At 40.0% G+C, this 19,282-nt stretch overlaps 3 protein-coding genes across 3 annotated transcripts; all 3 read left to right on the forward strand.

Annotated features, from left to right (window-relative positions):
• Nucleotides 1-462: 462 nt before the first annotated feature.
• On the forward strand, nucleotides 463-3,449 carry LOC118791493 (calcium signal-modulating cyclophilin ligand-like). Its single transcript, XM_036548868.1, has 4 exons — nucleotides 463-722; nucleotides 1,421-1,842; nucleotides 1,981-2,046; nucleotides 2,677-3,449. Exons 1-4 carry the CDS (start codon nucleotides 557-559, stop codon nucleotides 2,866-2,868), a joined length of 846 nt encoding a protein of 281 aa, XP_036404761.1. The 5' UTR covers nucleotides 463-556; the 3' UTR covers nucleotides 2,869-3,449.
• Nucleotides 3,450-6,122: 2,673 nt separating this feature from the next.
• On the forward strand, nucleotides 6,123-9,335 carry LOC118791348 (UPF0461 protein C5orf24 homolog). The gene is made up of 2 exons (XM_036548670.1): nucleotides 6,123-6,627; nucleotides 7,561-9,335. Exon 2 carries the CDS (start codon nucleotides 7,567-7,569, stop codon nucleotides 8,173-8,175), a length of 609 nt encoding a protein of 202 aa, XP_036404563.1. The 5' UTR covers nucleotides 6,123-6,627; nucleotides 7,561-7,566; the 3' UTR covers nucleotides 8,176-9,335.
• Nucleotides 9,336-11,490: 2,155 nt separating this feature from the next.
• On the forward strand, nucleotides 11,491-16,503 carry LOC118791446 (pterin-4-alpha-carbinolamine dehydratase 2-like). Its single transcript, XM_036548806.1, has 4 exons — nucleotides 11,491-11,628; nucleotides 13,925-14,056; nucleotides 15,922-16,002; nucleotides 16,393-16,503. Exons 1-4 carry the CDS (start codon nucleotides 11,524-11,526, stop codon nucleotides 16,486-16,488), a joined length of 414 nt encoding a protein of 137 aa, XP_036404699.1. The 5' UTR covers nucleotides 11,491-11,523; the 3' UTR covers nucleotides 16,489-16,503.
• Nucleotides 16,504-19,282: the final 2,779 nt, after the last annotated feature.

Genomic DNA, 19,282 nt, shown 5'->3' on the forward strand with positions numbered 1-19,282 from the left:
GTCAGAAAGGTAAAATACCTGACAAGGCGCTTATAGGCCCGAGTCTCATTGGAAACGATTGTGTTGTCTTGAGTGAGATAAATGATTGCTGTAATGCATTATGCTACATCAATTTCCCTGTCTAGGTGTAATGTGCCAAATGAATAATGTGATAATGATGTCCACCCTACACATTTTCAGCATTTTTGCAAGATCACAGCCAATAAACAGAGCGGCTTGAGGCTGCCATCCATGATGCAAATGGTCTTTGTGAAAAGACAAAGGAGGGCTGGGTACTTTGTGTCCTTGACAGCAGATCTAGCATCAGTCTGCTCATCCCTAATCATAATTCCAACCATCTGAAGTAAGATTTAGATTCTGATCCTGGATCAGCTATTAAGGGCAGAAGCGCCTACACAACACAAACGACGGGGGGTGGGGGGGCAGTCTCAAGAATGAGGTCATTAAAGTGCGTCCGCTTCAGGTTGCCTGGCTGATATTGCAACAGCTGCGCTTGTGAATGTGTACTGAGTAGCCTATATTTCGTTCATTTAGGTAATTGTATATTTCTTAGAAAATGGAAAACACTGGAGAGACTCAAAACAGTTCCGAAGAAAAGAGCACTATCTCTGCATCAAAAAGAAGGGCAGAAATCCGGAGGCGAAAATTGCTGATGAACTCTGAAGACAGAATGAACCGGATAATGGGGTTTAGCGGCAGTAAAAAGGACAGTGTAGACAGCGGTGAGTATTGGGCTCTATTCATTTGCCGCAACAGATCGTGTATAGCACGAAATAACATTTATTCTGGCTAGCTAGCTGGCTAATCGAGTGTCCGTAGCCACTGGGTGCAGGGGGCGATATCTAAGCGGTAGTCTAGCTAGCTAACGTAGAGTATTTCGCGTGGAAATACTGATGCGTCGCTAGCTGGTTAGTTAACGTTAGCTAGCCTCCATAGCTTGCTGACTAGGTGTTATCATTTAATTGGCTGGATGTCTAACTGTCACCATGACAAGTGAGCACAAGTAAGTTATCACGCTAGCTAAAGCATGTGTTAGTTTTTAGTGACTGTAACTAGATGGCTAGCTAGCTATGAAGCTAACCTTAGCTAAAACGAGAACTTGCTATTCACGACGTGCTTGGCAGATGGCAAGCAAGCATTTGTACTCTTGTTAACAGTCAAATGCTACTGCTCATGTAACGGTGTTCTGCGTTCTTTGGCATGGGTTAGTAAGAATATTTGGTATTTTGATGCAAAGCTCTCTGTACTTTTTAAAGTATTCACTGAAAATATAGGCACAGCAACATAATACACCTCTGTAAAGAAATTAAGAAAATATTTAGCAATTTGACTTATGTCTATAGAAGGTTGAATGTATCCTAATCAAGAACACAGATTGAAGGAGCAGTGTTGCTAGCTTTGTTTTTGTCTTCTCCACCAGAGGTTGAAAAAAGTGTGGCTGAGCCCAGAATCCATCTGGACCTGGAGAAACCTGAGACCTGGCTGTCTTCAGTCCCTTCCAAGAGACAGTCCCCTCTCTCCAGTGAGGTGGAAAGCACAGAGAGGAAGTGTTCACCTGTGCCGGAGAGCAGGGAGGCTCTGGGGAGCCTCACGGAGGAGGGGGGCGCAGCTGAGCTCAGACAGAGGTCACGGGGAGAACAGCCAGCGGATGGCCACGGGGGGCTTCAGCAGTACCTGTCCCGCTTCGACGAGGCCATGAGGTTACGCGAGCAGCTGGCCAGTGAGAAGCCTGCACAGGAGAGCAGCTCAGGTGCAGAGGAGCTGGACGCTTTTCGCCTCTTCCGGCTCATCGGCAGTGTCGTTCTCGCCATCATCGTCCGTGTGTTCGTGTGCATGTACCTGGTGGGTTACGGACACTCATTTTAGGTTTACTTCAGGCATTAGGCATTGTCTACCTTCTTTGTTGGCAGCCACTGAAATAAGACAATGTTTGGGTCATGCGGCAGTACTGTTAAAGATGCTCTTTCCTCTTATTTTCAGTCCATATTTGCTCCGTTTCTTACCCTCCAGCTGGCCTACATGGGGTCCTACAAATATTTTCCAAAGGTGAGTCGCTGCAGTAGTACATGTTTTGAATCCCTGTGTTTGCTCAGGTATTACCCAGACTAACTCACTGACACAGAACAGTAGTGTAGCAGTGGAAGGGATATCTTTATTAGAGGCGATAAAGGAGTAGCACATTTCTGTACTTGATTCACAACACAAAATAAATAATGCTTCATACAGGATGGACATAAAGTCCCAGTCTGTTTCTGTGAAACCACTTTATTTCAACACATCAGCAAGTACAGTATTTATTTTTTACAGAGCTTCAATCCTGCCACCTGCTTGAATATCCTGTCAAATAGCAGAGCCAATTAAGCATCACTCCCCTGTTCTGAGAGGTTTAAAGGTTGTTAGAAAGCCTGCTGGACTGCAGCTCTCCTGTACTGGAGATGAGTTGCCCTGCTGTCTTGTGCCTGTTTGCCTACTATATGCACTTTTGTACGTCGCTTTGGATAAATCTGCTAAATGATTAAATGTAATGTAAATGTTGGAAAAGACATGGTAAACGTGAAAACCCGAGGACAGAAGTGAGACTGACCTAGCTCCGTTTATGACCGATCAGGGGCACCATGGGGTCGACAGAATGAGTCTGTATTCTCTTTTGAGGCTTTATGCACTCTGTTCACGCAGGGCGAGAAGAAGACAAAGACCACAGTGCTGACCGCCGCCCTGCTGCTGTCCGGAATCCCGGCCGAAGTTATCAACCGCTCTATGGACACATACAGCAAGATGGGTGACGTTTTCACCGACCTCTGTGTTTACTTCTTTACCTTCATCGTATGCCACGAGGTACTCATCCTGTTTGGGTCCGACAGCCCCTGAAGGACGGGGCCTGCACGGCTGTCACTTGTCATCCTGTAGGTGATGTGGTCAAACATACCTTCCACCCTGCCTAACCCAAAGACGCCCAACTGGACTGTACATCCGTTACTTTCATAACTGCTTTCGACTGTCATAAACACATTGCTGCACTACAAGGAAAAACCATGCAACACCAAGACATTAGAAAAACATGCTCTGATACACGTATAGGTATACCTCAGTTAATTAAATAAATGCATTCCATATGGTCATTTTCTTGTCAAATTTATAGATCTAGATAATGGTGTATAGGGATGCACTTTAAACATAAAGTAAACGTTTACTTATTAAGTTTACTAGCATGTATTGAACCTACATTAGCTAAGATGCATAAACATGCACTCCTCTCAGAACTAGCACTACTGTGAGTGGCTCAGAACTAGCCACTGTCCTTGGCTCCAGCTCTTAATGTCGCTTGCATTCTGCTGCAAAGACTTCACCTTTTCTCCTTGGTTTAAAATGGATTTTAATGTTAGCTGTGCTAACCTAAATGACTTTACTTTATGCATTTCCCACCTCTGCCCTCCTTACAATCTGGGTTTTTTGTGTCAACAGCAATTAATTTACATTTCATCATTTTACATTTTTTGCCTTTGAAATCCACTTGCATTCACATTACAAAACGATGTGGAGGAAACGGTTATTTTCATTACTGCCATTAGTGAGCTGTGGTAAAGGGAGTTGAGAACTGTGATTCACCCTGCATTAGCAATGGTTTGAATTGCTTTCCAAGAGATTTTTAATACATAATACTTAATTATGAAAACCTGTTTGTTACAAAGGAGCTTCATTCTCAGGCTTTAACTGAGGTATACCTGTATATTTATATATATACATGCAGTATGTACAATGTGTGTATGTATATATATATATATCACAGCTTTTATTAACTTTGCAGAGAGCTAATCGTCATATAGTCATAGCTGGTAATAGCTGCTTCATTTTATACACAATTAAACAAGGGGTTAATGCTGTGTGAAACTGAATGTTGATAACTAGGATAACTTTTTTACTCTGTTAAAACACTGAGGATTTCATTAACTGTCAATTTTTTGCTGAATTTGTGTAAATATTTTCTCACTTTTGGATGAACTTTTCACAAGTTGACTACTTTAAGAATGTGCATAAGCTTCCTCTGAATAAGAACGTAAAATATGGAAATCTTAGGGGGCATAATTCCATAAGCTGTGCTTTTTAAAAATGTCAGTATTACTGTGGGCATTTTTTTACGAATCTGTGGTAGGCCTGTGGCAATTGATATATCCGTTATCTATGAAAATTGTAAGTGGTACGGTCAGACAGGCCAGCCATTCATCCAAACCTCTACATCATACTTCCGGTGTTGGTTGCATGTTACACTTAAAGTGAATTAATTCTCTGTAATAATATTGTATTGTAATTTAAAAAAAAAAACTTCATTTTCATTTTGTTTTGTTAAGTTAATAAATGTAGTGGAAATGTTTACCACCTGGCTTTTAAGTACTTGCTACCTTTTGGTGTTTTGTTTAAATATTTTATAAAAATATTTACACTATAAAATACTTCACAAATATGTAGATTTGAAATAAATGCTGGAGAAGGCCCTTTTGTGTTGATATAGATAAAATCTTTTCAGCCCAAGTGATTTCACACAATATTATCTTTAGAATAATTGCATGTAACTGAAATGTGATTGAATGATGTAAAAATTGTAATCACTACTGTAAAAAACAATGTAATCAGTACATCAGAGTTTCATGGAAGCAGATAAAAGATGCTCGGCGTCAAAATGGATGTGTTAAGTCTCACCGAAGAAGATACACTTTTACAGAAATCTGAAAGAAAATCTGAAAGAAAGAAATCTCGGGGATTGGTATTGGTTACAAAGGCAATTTCAAAGATAATTTAGAGGAACACGCCTATAGCTAACTAGCTTGCCACAGATACATGCTTGGCATACTGTGCTACTAAAGTGACAGTTAAAAGTATATTTTATTTGCTAGAAGGAAAAAATATTTAAGTAAAGCAGCCAAAAAGCTATCAAATTAACCAAATTCTCACTGCGGCACCTACAGGAGGATCCATGCCTTTCTTGGCATAAATACTGTCTTTGGGGGAAAAGGGGTCAGCTGTAATTTTCATAACTGTGGATTTTACTGTGTAGAATAACAAGTAGAAACATTGAGTCTAATATTTTTTACCTTGTAACTACAAATAACTTGTGCATATCTTATTGTTTTGCCTTAATACCATTTGATATTTTAAAATACCCTGAAATGTAGACTGTTTTATTTTACTGTCTACTGGAGTCTAATAGAAACTATCCTTTATTTTTTATGTATTTGTATGTAATTTAACATAATTGTAATTATATCTTCACTGTCACTGATAGCTAAAGGTTTCATATCAGTCACTGCTCTCAATGAAGTATATAATTTATTGTTTTACATACTGTACATATACATTTGTATTTTAGAACTTCAGATTTGTGTAAATCTCTCCATCTTAGTCAGACAATTATCTGAGATCTATTGTGTTTTGGTCTTGCCTATGAGCTCCACATACTACAGCTCTGTCAGGTACAGACATCTGGAAAAGACTGCAACCTTGAGCAAGACTTATAGTCGTGGCGTCAGTCTGATTGTTTTTCTTTTCATGTACAACTCCGTGTTTGAAGTTATTTCAGTTAAATGTAATGTAATTCAGTTAAATTTTGTCAGGTACTATTAAACTCTCTTTATTAATTTTTGGAGAATACCTCAATGTGTCAAATTTAGAAAAATAAATAGTCTTCATCATACGTTTAGTCAAGAATTGGTTGTCTATAGTGTAACAAGGATAGGGTTCAATAAATGCTATCAATATAATTTAAGATCTGCACCTGCAACTCTTGTCAAGAAGCCGTTCAACGGGCATTTGAAACGTTTTTCATGCATGAATCATTCATAGTAGATCATATTCGAGTTTTCTTAAAGTTACAGGCCAGTTGGGTGTGTCAGAGCTCCACTTCTAGTTTCCACGCACCGCAGTTTAGTCAAGGAAGGGAATAAATTGTTATAACGTTCCCACTTTTCTTGGGTCATAATATGTAATAAGAATTACACATCTGCCCCTCTACAGCACCAGGAAATTAGAGTTGGCTGGTTCGATTGCACTGACGTCAATACTGATTTTAGGCAGTTAATGCAGAATGTCACATTGTCTCGCCTACAGTCTAAATGATTGTGGCAGGCGTTTGTGGAGCCAGCACAGGTCTGCTTACCGAGCTTTAGTTTTAGGAGAATTCAAACGCTAGAACGTCACGGAAATAGATCTGCAACAGCGTGATATAGCAACGTCTCGGTTTTTCTTTATGCGTCCTGGGTACTGAGGATAAAGAAGCGGCTCGAAGTTTATGAAAATTTTAGCGTTTATTTAATCTGGTGCTGCCGCAATTCCCAGCTGGGCGAACGCGCTTGCGCAGTATTCCATCCTGCTTCCCTGCTGCTTTATTAATTTTTAATGGAAATGGCTGCCCTTCTCATCTAAAGCTCAATGCTACAGGAAAAACACAAACCTGAAAATCGAACTAGCATCTTAGTTATTCTGGTTTTCTGAAGACGCAGCACCTAGGCTAAATTAGTCCGTCAGTCGCTTACTGTCCGCTGCAAAAACGATGACTCTGCTTTAGGATTTAAAGGATGGGAGATATGTCGTTTTTATATTTAACCATTTACATTCCATGATCCACAAACAATTGAGGTATGGTCATTCTGTGTTTGTGTGTTTTTGAATGGTGTATTATGCAAGGTCTGTGTTACAATGCTTGCTCTTTTTAGCCGGCAAGCATCTTTGTGCAGATGTGGTGATTGACTTTCATCGGGCCATTTGATTTTCATAGTGTGGCAATGACGAAACCAGACCCGTTTGGCTTTAACGGTTGGAGGACGAAAAAAATACAAAACCGTTTAAGAGCTATACGATCTGTTGAATAAATTACAGTATTAAAAATGTAAGGACGGGTTGAGCGAGGCTAGGCCGAATATGTCTGTGTCTGTGCTATCGCACAGTTAGCTTGCTAACAAGCAGTGCCCCCACAAGCTAGCTGGACGTTAGCAATCTCTTCAGTGTACAGTATGCGTATTTTAAATTACCGACATGTGGTAGAGATCTAAGTTGAACAAATTTCAGTGTTTTATTTATGTGTGTTATATTTTGTTTTATTAGTTAGTGTGTGCCCCATGCACAGTGTGGAGCAATAAGGTTCCCCAGGCATTTCGAGGTTCCGTGTGAATGTTTATATTACTACCCTGCCTTCCGTTAATTGACGTTGGCCTTACTGTTGTATCCAGTTGAAGTACAATTAATTTGTACCTCGCATTGTTATAAGATTTACTTCAGCCTTCACGTGTATTTTTATTCTTATAAACGAATAGATATTATTAATGTAGGCTATTTTGAGGATATAGATTAGATATTATATGTATGCTGTGTAGTTTGACAGTTGAGGTGATGCTCCTTGTTAGTATTGTACAGCTATACAACTGTACTGTACAGTCTACAAGCTGTACAAACAGTTGTCTGCACTGCTCCTGACTACTCAGGAGCCTAATCTCAATGAAAATGTGGGTCTCTGCTTTGTTGAGGCACCTGCACCTCAGTTGACAGCTGTTCTAATGTGTTTTGCTTTTTCAGAGGAAAATGATGCGCCAAGTTTCCGGTAATAACGAGTACTGCATGAGTGGTAGGGCATCCTGCCTCGCGGAAGATAATGTTCATCCCACCAGTCATTATGACCTGTGTACCTCACAGTCCAAGTTCTACCCACCAGCCCCTCCACCCCCGTTACAGCTTTCACTACCACCCCTGCCCCCTCTGCCACAGAACCCCCTCAAACCCATGTCCTGTCAAAGGCAGGATGCCCGCAGTGAGTCGCACCCCCAGAGCGTGGGTGTGAAAAACCCAGAGCAGTCCGAGGACACCAAGAAAAAGAAAGTTCCGGGGCGTTCCGGGAGGAGGGGGCGGCCCTCTGGAACCACCAAGTCCGCAGGCTACAGGACCAGCACCGGTCGGCCTCTGGGGACTACCAAGGCAGCGGGGTTCAAAACCAGTCCAGGGAGGCCTCTGGGTACGACCAAGGCTGCAGGGTACAAGGTGAGCCCAGGGCGACCCCCTGGCAGCATCAAGAACCTCTCGCGTCTCAACAAACTGGGCTATGGCACCTGCAGCGGGGCGGCATTCCCCTACAACGTGATGCAGAAGCGAGGCCTGTGTGGTGCCTCCGGGGAGGAGAAGGACCCGAACCAGTAGATCCTGCTTTTCTGTTTACTGCATCAGTTAGCAGGAGCAAAAACTGGAGTGAAAGAGCTGTGGGCTAGGGAGAGTGCTGTTATATTACTGAACCTTGTGGAGCAAGAAAGGAGGAGTTATTATTTGATTGGCATGTACTTCCACTGTATGTCTGCCTCAGTCAAGTCAGGTTTTCATATGAGTACACATGAAACATGTTGTGTAAAAAAAAAAGAAAAAAGTTATTTTGCATTGGAAGCATATTGCCACAGGACTTACTACTTATCCATTTTAACTATTATCTAAAAAACATGTCATTTATGTATTTAATACCTAATTTCATTGTTTGCTGTGTCTTGTCTGAATTGATTGTTCGTTACATTTTTACATTTACATAATAGCAACCATAATCCCTTAATAAAAAGTGTTTTTTTAAATACACATGTTAGTACATCTGTGCTCACATAAGCCTTGATGAATTTCAATTCTAGAAATCAGAGGAGAGAGACAACATAGCTGTACATACACAAAGTGAAGCTTTGTTCTAGAGAATGATATTATTAGATTTTCTCCCCATGAAGGCTGTTAATGGTAATGCCTGCTCTAGAGACAGGTCACTTTCATAGGAGTACTGTAAAGTATTACTGGTCTGATACTATAGGTACTCCTAACAAAGAAATATATAACAGGGAACATCATTATATGTGACAGCTGTCACAATTATTGCTTATTTCACACATTTAAATCCACTCACCAGGGGTTAGTGGTTAATGAGGAGCCACACTAGGTTTCAAAGGTGTTGTAAGTCAAGGGAGGACAAATTTAAAAAGGTCTGCTTACATTTATTTAAAGAAAGCTTGTAATTATAATTTGTTGGGTTCCTCAAACCCCCTTATTTCACTTTAGATTCTTTGAATATTCATCACATGCTGCAGTGATATGTAGCCTGTTTGTTCATGTGTGTTGGTGTGAATAAAGGTACTGTGGTGTTTTGTTCATGCTAAAACCCTTTGTTGTTTTGTAAATTAGATCAAAACCACAGCTTGTTTCTCCCACACTTTTGATAAACTATGAAGTTGAAGTTGGATAACTGCATTTATAACAATTACAAATCATCAATCAAAAAATCATAAGCATATGCGCAATAGATTTCACTATGGTACGATTTTCACTCTGTTACAGTCCTGTGGCATTACTTTTGAGTGCAATATATTTTTCCTGATGTACATTATTACTTTTTGTCCTGTATCATTATTATTATGTTTATTAATAATCTCATCCTGGATGTTAAAAGCTTTGTACATTACTTTGGGCTGTCTCCTGAAACAACTCGTAACACTATTATTTTTTCTTTGATCTATATCAGGGGTTAACAGTATTGTGAATAAAATCAGACTTTATAATGAAATAATTTGAAATGCTCATTGAAAAGTGACAGAAATATTTTTATCCATCTGTTTTCATAGTCCAATCTACATTCTGCCTGTTTGCCTTCAACCAAAGAATGAGTATAGTCTGCTTCTTTTAAATTGTATTGTCTTAGAGAAAAAGATCAAAATAGCTGGACAAAAATCAGTTAAACACTTCAGCTCACATGATATCTTTTTTGTGAAGTTTTACTGAATATTTTAATGTAATGGTGAACATTGTCTCATGAATGAACACTATATTATTTAAGATCACCTTAAAGGCATCAGTACAGTTCTTAGTCATTTTCCATTTTCAAGAGGTTTCCAAACAAACCAAAAAAAAAAAAAAAAACTGAATTAACCCCCTCCCCCCTTCAACTTAATACATAGACTAGAATGTAATCCACCTTTTTCATTCAATTTTACATTCATATTAACCTGCTTTTTGTAATGCCGTTCAGTTTGTCATGTTTGATACATGTATATACTTGTATAGAATGCACATATATTTTTATTAATAATAATATTATCACTAGTCTTTATGCGGTTATGAAGTGGTAAGCTGTGTTCATCCTGACATGAGGATGAACCATGAGTCTCACCATCCTCACCATGGGTCTGCTCACTTGTAATGTATTGAGTCCCTACCAGACTGATTTGTTTTGAGCATTGAATGAATATTCATCCGTGTATTATCAGACCTTAATAGCTAGGCCATACACAAAATGATCACTCATCAAATATGTTTATGGGAGCACAACAACAAATAATTTGTTTGTAAAACTGGATTTCCTGAGGTAGCTGGTTATGGTCACTGTCTGCACTGTAAATATTTTATGCCTAGGTTTACTTAAGAAGCAGCAGCAGCAGTCCAAAATAGACATTCCTCATTGACAAACTTCAGTTTTATGAATGTAGGTGTGTGTGTGTGCTTATTTGTTAATGGCTTGTTGACAGATGGAAACCTCTGCGTGTAGCTTTAATGCCTGGAAGTAAGAGCTTCTTTCCATGATGTCAACACACACAAGAAAAGGAAAATGGTGGGCAAATGAGAGGCAGACCCTAAAAGGGTGGGATGGGGATGTCATTGACAGCAATGTATGATGCTTAAATGTTTCTGCAGAAACACTGGATCATATACCTACATATCTCTATTTGTCATTTTAATTTGATTTTATTTTAAAAATGATGTCCAATTGTCACTACAATGTGATTATACAGACACACTTAAATGTATTTTGTTCTTTTTTCTTGCATGCATATAATAGTCGTGTAATAAACTTTACATGGATATCCTGCCTGTGGTTTATTCTTTTAAAAATACTTTTTATCAGTCCTGATATACTGCTGCAGACTGACTTTAGGAGGTGTCTGGGATATTCACACTAAAACTGGTATGATAGATTCAGCATTTGGAAAACACTCAATAGTTGTTACAATATTCACTGATCTATTTACATATGACCTTATTCTAATAGTATATCCCATTTGTTATTGTGAACAGACAGCATTCAATGGCTAATGCCAGGGCACTACCCTGCTCTCTGCCTTCTAAATTAGATGTGACACGAAGCAGTACTTTAATTCAGCTGAAATGCCAAAAGTATTCAGCTGTTTTTTCTGCTTTTGTATTTTCAATAAATGTCTTTCAAAATGTTCAAAATAATATGTTCGGAAATCAGACTAATTTGCGATACACTCATAGAACCGAATCCGTGAAACTGCTACACGTCTAGACCTAGATTAAAATGTTAGCAATCACTGGGAACGCGACAGCTGCAAGCCACAGCGAAACCACATGTGGTAGGTGGAAACGATACAGCTGCAAACGCAATTGTTTTTCAGGCAATCGTCAAGGCAGCTAAAACTAAAACGAGGGTCCTGAAGGGTGAGTTACAGAATGCTCGCACACGCTAAATACCCGATTCTGACGTGACCGTAAGAGCAGACCGTGTGTGCTATGCGGTGGTTAATGTTTACACTGAGGGTGAGGGCTAACAGCACGGAGCAGTTTCCTCCTTCTAAACTGTGCAACATACTGCTCCCCCGACTTTCATCTAAAATGGTGAGAATTCTGTTGACGTTGTCTTCGTTTGATCTGTTTTGCTCAGTCGCTGACTACAAATGCACCAATAAACACTACCTAAAGTTTGCAGTCGCTGATGATCTCATAAAAAGTAGAAAGAGGGAAGTTAGCTAACGTAATTGTAATTGCACTGTGTAATGCATTATATGGATCTATTTTTTGTTGTTGGTGTAAGCTTCGTGTTCGTTTGCCACAAACACCTAGAAAAATATATGGCTATAATGACATTAGGTAAACTATGTTAGTACATGTAGTCTAGATGGATCTCCGCTACGGGGTCGTAGATCACATGTGTGCAGAGTGAAATTGGGATATCTTTGAGCACCCTAGAATTGCAACTCTATCTTTTGCGACAGTAATCTACCCAACAGTCATTGAATCTCGTAATTGTTGGAGACGTGTCATGTGAAATTGCGTTGTATCAAACGCTTGCAAAAAACCTTCATTTGCCTCTTGAAATTTGGCATGAATTTCCGCGCAGTCGTATAAACCAGTTAGAGCACAGGAACAGGGTACAGGCGAATAAGTAACTAGCAAGGAATTCAGCAGAGAGTTTAGCTACACGCTACAAATGTGTTTCACCTGGGATTCCATAATCACTGACCGACAGGGAGATCGTATTGGCCTAATATACATGTAACTGCTATTTATGCATATATTTTATGAAACAACAGTTAACCAGCTGTTAACCAACAGCAAGGTGCTTTAGGAAATATTTCACAATAGTTATGCCTGAGGCTGCCATAACACCCCCCCCCCCCCCCCCCCCCCCCAATCACACACACACACACACACACACACTGCCCCCCTACCTACCTCCAAGTCTACACCAAGTCCAAGTCTACTGTGATAACTATGTGATTCAATCAGTGGACCATCATGGTAAGAATATAGGGCTTGTTTCATACTTTATCCAAAAACAATCCTGGAACAATATACACTCACTGAGCAATTTATTAGGACCGCCTGTACACCTACTCATCCATGCAATTATCGAGCTAATCAGCTAATTGTGTGGCAGCAGTGCAATGCTTAAAATCATGCAGATACAGGTCAGGAGCTTCAGTTAAAGTTCACATCAACCATTAGAATGGGGCAAAAATGTGAGCTCAGTAATTTCGACCGTGGCATGATTGTTGGTGCCAGACGGGCTGGTTTGAATATTTCTGTAACTGCTGATCTCGTGGGATTTTCACACACAACAGTCTTTAGAGTTTACTTAGAATGGTGCCAAAAACAAAAAACATCCAGTGAGCGGCAGTTCTGCAGACAGAAACACCTTGTTGATGAGAGAGGTCAATGGAGAATGGCCAGACTGGTTCGAGCTGACAGAAAGGCTACAGTAACTCAGATAACCACTCTGTACAATTGTGATGAGCAGAGAAGCATCTCACAATGCACAACATGTCAAACCTTGAGGCGGATGGGCTACAACAGCAGAAGACCACATTGGGTTCCACTTCTGTCAGCCACGAACAGAAAGCTGAGGCTGCAGTGGGCACAGGCTCACCAAAACTGGACAGATGAAGACTGGAAAAACATAGCCTAGTCTGAAGAATCTCAATTTCTGCTGAGGCACACAGATGGTAGGGTTGGAATTTGGTGCCAGCAGCATGAATCCATGGACCCAACATGCCTTCTGTCAACAGTCCAGGCTGGTGGTGGTGGTGTAATGGTGTGGGGAATGTTTTCTTGGCACACTTTGAGCCCATTAATACCAATCAATCATTGCTTGAATGCCACAGCCTATTTGAGTATTGTTGCTGACCATGTGCATCCCTTCATGGCCACAATTTACCCATCTTCTAATGGCTACTTCCAGCATGATAATGCACCATGTCACAAAGCAAAAGTCATCTCAAACTGGTTTCATGAACATGACAATAAGTTCAGTGTTCTTCATTGGCCTTCCCAGTCACCAGATCTGAATCCAATAGAACACCTTTGGGATGTCTTAGAACGGGAGATTCGCAGCATGAACGTGCAGCTGACAAATCTGTAGAAATTGCGTGATGCAATCATGTCAGCAAGGACCAGAATTTCTTATTTTAACTGAAGTTGCATGTCAAGAATAACAGCTGATTGTGGCTATTTTGTTTGATTGTGTGCCCCTAAGGCTGAAATGCAGTAATAGTCACAGGAAGTTTTCCAGCATGTTGTTGGCTCAGCAGTACAAATGAGTGAGCCAGCTTTACAGAATATTTGAGAGGATTGGGTTAAAATCAAGCTGTGCTTCTCTCTCTCTCCCCCCCCCCCCTCCCCCTCCCTCCCCCAGGCCTCAGACTCGCATTGGCTGGCCCCAGCAGAGAGGGAGGCACTGCTGATGGAGCTGAAGGCCACGGGCTGGGTGGAAGTGGAGGGCCGGGATGCGCTCTACAAGGAACTGGACTTTAAAACCTTCAATCAGGTGAGCCACTATGCATCTCCCGTCTGTCCAAATGTCACCTGTCCATTCATCATTTGCTGGTCCAGCCTTCACCTGCATCAAGGCTGTCACTGCCAAACAGGTGCAGACCTGACACCATTATCATGTGGCCATCGAAGGCCATTCAGTCTGTGCTTTGCTCCCGGAATTACAATGGCAGGCCCTCATAGTGGACACTACATACTGGCCACTTTAGCCCTGAATGTTCACGTTACCACACATACTTGCATTGGAGAAGAGCTGGTTACTGACTCATTTGGAGTGATGCTCTCTGCCACTCAGTAGACTAGATGTCATGTAATGGATGCTAGTCATAACAGTTATAGTCATAACTGTCATAAATGTAAATCATTTTGGGTAAGTGCATTTGCTGAGCTAATCAAAAATGTAATGTAATAATAATGAGGTGTCCAGTAGGAGGCGACAATATGTGGCTGAAAAAGCAGACGTCTATCTGTGGAGAGAGCAGTAGAAAGACTGCTGTGTGTGTGTCAGTATGAATGCAGTACATGTGGCTGCAGATCTGCAAGAGAGAGTTTTGTAGAACTGAGGGATTTAACAGTAATTTACTTCACTTGGTCTTTAATAATGGCTGTCATTTGTAGTGAAAGTTGAGAAGAAGCAGACTCAAGTCTGCAATTGGTGGCAGAGTCACATTTCATGAATATGCCAGTTAGGAGAGGATTTGCTTTTAAACCAATCAGACAGAATCACTGATGCTAGGACTTTGTTTGGGGCAAAAAATAAATCCAACCATATATTAGCCCAAATACTTTAAAGCCCCAGTGTAATTTCATCTCGGAGTAATTCTGCTCGATAATGGCAGAGGGTAGATGGAGCTATGAATTGAGCCCAGAGATGATGCATAAACAATGGTGTCACTGTTGATTCAATTAACTGAGGAAGTAATCAAAGGCTTAATTGAGATTGCAGTAGGAAATTGCAGTCTTCATTATGGTGTTGGCGTACTGGGCTGAGGGATTTTACTCCTTTCTGTGAATGATAGAGATGACATAATCGCTCCTGAATCGCCGTTGATTGGACAGAAAATGTCCACACATCTGAGCTGGGTTTTTCCTGTCCTGCAAACATGAACTCAGACCCGCACTCAGAACTCAGCACTCAGAGGGCACTTTTAGAAGCAAGTACACTATATGAACAAAAGTATTTGGCCACACCTGTTTTTCAGGGTTTGGGCTCGGCCGCTTATCTCCAGTGAAGGGCAATCTTAATGCTTCAGCATACCAAGACATTTTGGACAATGCTATGCTTCCAACTTTGTGGCAACAGTTTGGGGAAGGCCCTTTTCTATTCCAACATGACTGTGCCCCAGTGCACAAAGCAAAGACTATAAAGACATGGTTTGATGAGTTCAGTGTGGAAGAACTTGACTGGCCCGCACAGAGCCCTGACCTCAACCCCATCAAGCACCTTTAGGATGAACTGGAACGGAGATTGCGAGCCAGGCCTCCTCGTCCGACATCAGTGCCTGACCTCATAAGCGGTCTACAGAAGGAATGGGTACAAATTCCCAGAGAAACACTCCAAAATCTTGTGGAAAGCCTTCCAAGAAGAGTGGCAGCTGTTATAGCTGCAAAAGGGGGACCAACTCCACATCAAAGTACATGTATTTGAATACAATGTCATTACAGTCCCTGTTGGTGTAATGGTCAGGCGTCTGAATACTTTTGTCCATATAGTGTGTCTCACTTCTACTACCCCTCCGCAAAGCAGTTTGAGTCAGGTTTAGTGAGTAAATGGCTGCATCCGAATGTGAGTAACTGCTGTTCCCCAGCACTGTAAGCTGCACCGAGAGAATTCATTTTGTCTGTTTTATTTTCCAAAAGGCTTTTGGCTTCATGTCCCGCGTGGCTTTGCAAGCAGAGAAGATGAACCATCATCCCGAGTGGTTCAATGTTTATAACAAGGTAATGGTACGCCTTCACGTTCACATGTGCTCTTATTGTAAAGTAAAACATCTCTGCAGGTGCACATTGCAGTGAGAAATGTTACCACTAGCTAAGTGTCTGAGACATGCTCATTCATGCGACTGTCACATTGTTTTTCTTATCTTTTTATTTCTACCTTTTGGTCACAGGACTTCTTCATTTTCATGGGAAAATACTGCAATTTGCAACTGTACCATTGCCTAATAAATTTATTATGATAAATGATTATTGTCAGATGAGTTGTGACGAATGTGAACTTTTTTTTTTTTTTTTACTTTTCTTGGTGTCATTCCATCCAGAAATGTGATTTTACCAAAACTACACAATTTTGCTTTTCATAATTCCATCCACTTTCCCTTCCTTTTTCAGGTCCAGATAACCTTGACAACACACGACTGTGGAGGGTTGTCGAAAAAAGACATCAAACTGGCCAAGTTCATCGACAAAGTGGCTCTCACCATGTAGATTTTTTTTTTTAATTCCCGTCGGTTTTTTGCAACTAAATGGGTATTATGATAGAGAGAATGTATGAAAATCATACAAAATGGAAATATAGTTTTTGTTGTTAATCAGTGATATTTTAGTCACTAATTGTATATACACAAACAAATCTGTTTAAATGAAAAGTGGATTTTTCACGTGGTAGCAGTGATCCCTAGAATGAGGTTTTCTTGCATTCGAGTTAAATGAGCTATATTAATAATAAAAAAAATAAGTCATTAGTGTTATTTTTGCAATTTGTACACACATGTTTGTCCTAACAAAGATTTTCCACAAGAATAGCCCAATAACAGGTTGGTTGGTTCTGTGTATAAGACAGATAATCAGTTACAGATAATCTCACATTTGGCCAGCAGGGGGAGGCAGCTATTTTTCTTAACTGCAGACATGTACAAACAAGCTCTTTTCTCTGGCAGTTTAGCATTTACCACGAACAGACAAATATATGGAAATGGATAAAATACATCCAGGAAGTGCAGTGTTTGAACTGTGATAAATGTTACTTTGAAGAAGCTTTACTGTGAGTTTGTGCTGCTGGTCTGCCTCAGTTTCAAATTAGGATGAATTGCAAAGGGTAAGCCATTTGCACAAGACCTGTATGTACCCCCTCGTGCAAATCACCAGTGTCTCACTATTATGACAGTTTGCAAGTACATACAGTATTTAAGACAAGGCTTTTAGGCCACATGAGGAAGTGTTAGTGTGTGGCCTGTTGTAAAGCATGCTGATTTGTGATGTGTAACTTGACAGCTGTGAAATAAAGTTCCCTGACCAATGAACCTGTTGTTTCAGATTCTGAGATGGATTCAGAAATCATAGATGTGCATCAGACACTCTGCCCTGTAACATGAGAACACTTTGAGCACACCATCTTCCATTCATGGGAAATGAAAAGGGTCATAAAATAGTCACACTTGAGCTTGCAGCAAAGACATATAAAGGGACCAATCAGATGTGGGTCTGTTACATGAATACACTGAAGAACTGGGTTGTGGTGGTCTGCTTTCTGTGATGAATTAATTTGTATTATGAATAGTTGTGTGTTCATATATTTAGACTCTGCCTGCCATCCTGCATAAACTCAGTGTTGTGTCAAGAAGGATTCACTATATTTATTTTAGAATTAACATGATGCTGCAATACATTTGAAGTGAACATTCAAAAAGTCAAACTTGAAACTGCAGGTTTGATAAACCTACACTATCAAAGTGTGGATTTTGGCATTAAATACAGGCTATGCAGTGCATTTATAAGTATAGACATGCACACATTAAAACCTTGCCCTTTTGAATGAATATCACACAACACAATTAACTGTTACTGTGACTACAGCTCTGTATGCTAAAATATTGCCATCTATGCCATGTACTGTACCACAGAAATGTAGCTTGTATTTTTCCACTACCTTAATGTGTATCATTAATTATGTATCACTTGAACACAGTGCTGTGTTCAAAATGACTGATTAAAAACTCTTATTGGATCTTAAATCCATTTTGTAATATCTGAAAAGATATGATATATGGCTGACATTTTTGTGCCACATTACACATAATTAATTTGATGTGGGATACCTCTTTGATGATTCATCTTTATATAAATATTGCACTGATCTTGACAGCATTTGACATGGCATGACTGCATACTGATGCTGTATCCTATTGATGTGACCTTTGTATCCTGGTTATGGGGTATTAGAGGATGCTTGCTGCAAAGTGCCTTGAGGTCCATGGGAGGTGCTGTATATGGAATCTATTACTCAATGGAGAAGGATGGATGGAAAAATGAATAAAACATTCCAACGAGGCTCAGCGGGAGACATTGTTTCCATATGAAATTCTATATATGAGATGTCACAGCTGTGTAAGTTTCCTTTAATGTTTCTTGTGTATTTGAAGAATTAAATAAGGGATTTTCTCTGTAGACTCCATGCAGTCAGTCTTACAGACACAATACAAGTGATTATACCTAACAGACTGTAATAGCCAACCAGTCAATGGCACCAGGGGGATTCCGTAAAAATACAATGTAAATATTATAATGACTAGAGTAATATTATACATGAATTTAGCCATCCCACAGTTAATTGACATTTTTGTCTGCCCTTGAATGGTGCTGTGTGTGGTAAATGAGGTGATGAAAAAAAAAAGTAAAATATTAGAAAGCTAATCTTTCCATGGGTCACATTTGATTCTGCAGCAGAAATGCCCCTTCTTCAGGTACCCTGTCTAAATTAATTAGAGCATGGCTTCTATAATAAAACATTTGATTCTATTATTCATGTATCTTTCACAGTATGTACATATACCAACATCCTAGTGTAGTGTGGCTGTCAGAATAATACTCTACATAATAATAATACTCTATCTTCAATGTTTATTGTAAGCCTGTAAAAATGAGCTTAGAGATCAACTTTCAATTGGAAAAAAGTTGCAAGACTTGATTATCCTGGTATGTAAAACCATGTGGCAGGATGTGAGGTGAGCTACCTGTGCCTAACTAAGAAGGCATGGTGACATCATTATTATAAAGATAATGCTGAAAGCGTTGTGGTAGGATTGAGGCATTCCCAGAGAGTGTGTTAAAAAGAGAAAATTTTAACTGTCAGGATACAATTCTAATGAGTTGGATGAAAAATATGGCTAGATTTTGGGAACAACTCACCCAGAGAACAAGGGCTGTTGAGTCCCCAGATTTTAGTTCAAAGCATAACGTTGACTCAAACCTTTAAGGAAATATTTCTTTTTTCACTGCTTAC

Source organism: Megalops cyprinoides, chromosome 16 (assembly GCF_013368585.1).
Source record: "Megalops cyprinoides isolate fMegCyp1 chromosome 16, fMegCyp1.pri, whole genome shotgun sequence".
NCBI lineage: Eukaryota > Metazoa > Chordata > Actinopteri > Elopiformes > Megalopidae > Megalops > Megalops cyprinoides.

Bases quoted from the DNA above. Each gene is read 5' to 3' on its own strand.
- LOC118791493 (XM_036548868.1), top strand. From the start codon at position 557: ATGGAAAACACTGGAGAGACTCAAAACAGTTCCGAAGAAAAGAGCACT. The intron at 723-1,420 runs GTGAGTATTGGG...CTTCTCCACCAG, and splicing joins AAAGGACAGTGTAGACAGCG to AGGTTGAAAAAAGTGTGGCT. The intron at 1,843-1,980 runs GTGGGTTACGGA...TCTTATTTTCAG, and splicing joins TGTTCGTGTGCATGTACCTG to TCCATATTTGCTCCGTTTCT.
- LOC118791348 (XM_036548670.1), top strand. From the start codon at position 7,567: ATGATGCGCCAAGTTTCCGGTAATAACGAGTACTGCATGAGTGGTAGG.
- LOC118791446 (XM_036548806.1), top strand. From the start codon at position 11,524: ATGCGGTGGTTAATGTTTACACTGAGGGTGAGGGCTAACAGCACGGAG. The intron at 11,629-13,924 runs GTGAGAATTCTG...TCCCTCCCCCAG, and splicing joins CCCGACTTTCATCTAAAATG to GCCTCAGACTCGCATTGGCT. The intron at 16,003-16,392 runs GTAATGGTACGC...TTCCTTTTTCAG, and splicing joins GGTTCAATGTTTATAACAAG to GTCCAGATAACCTTGACAAC.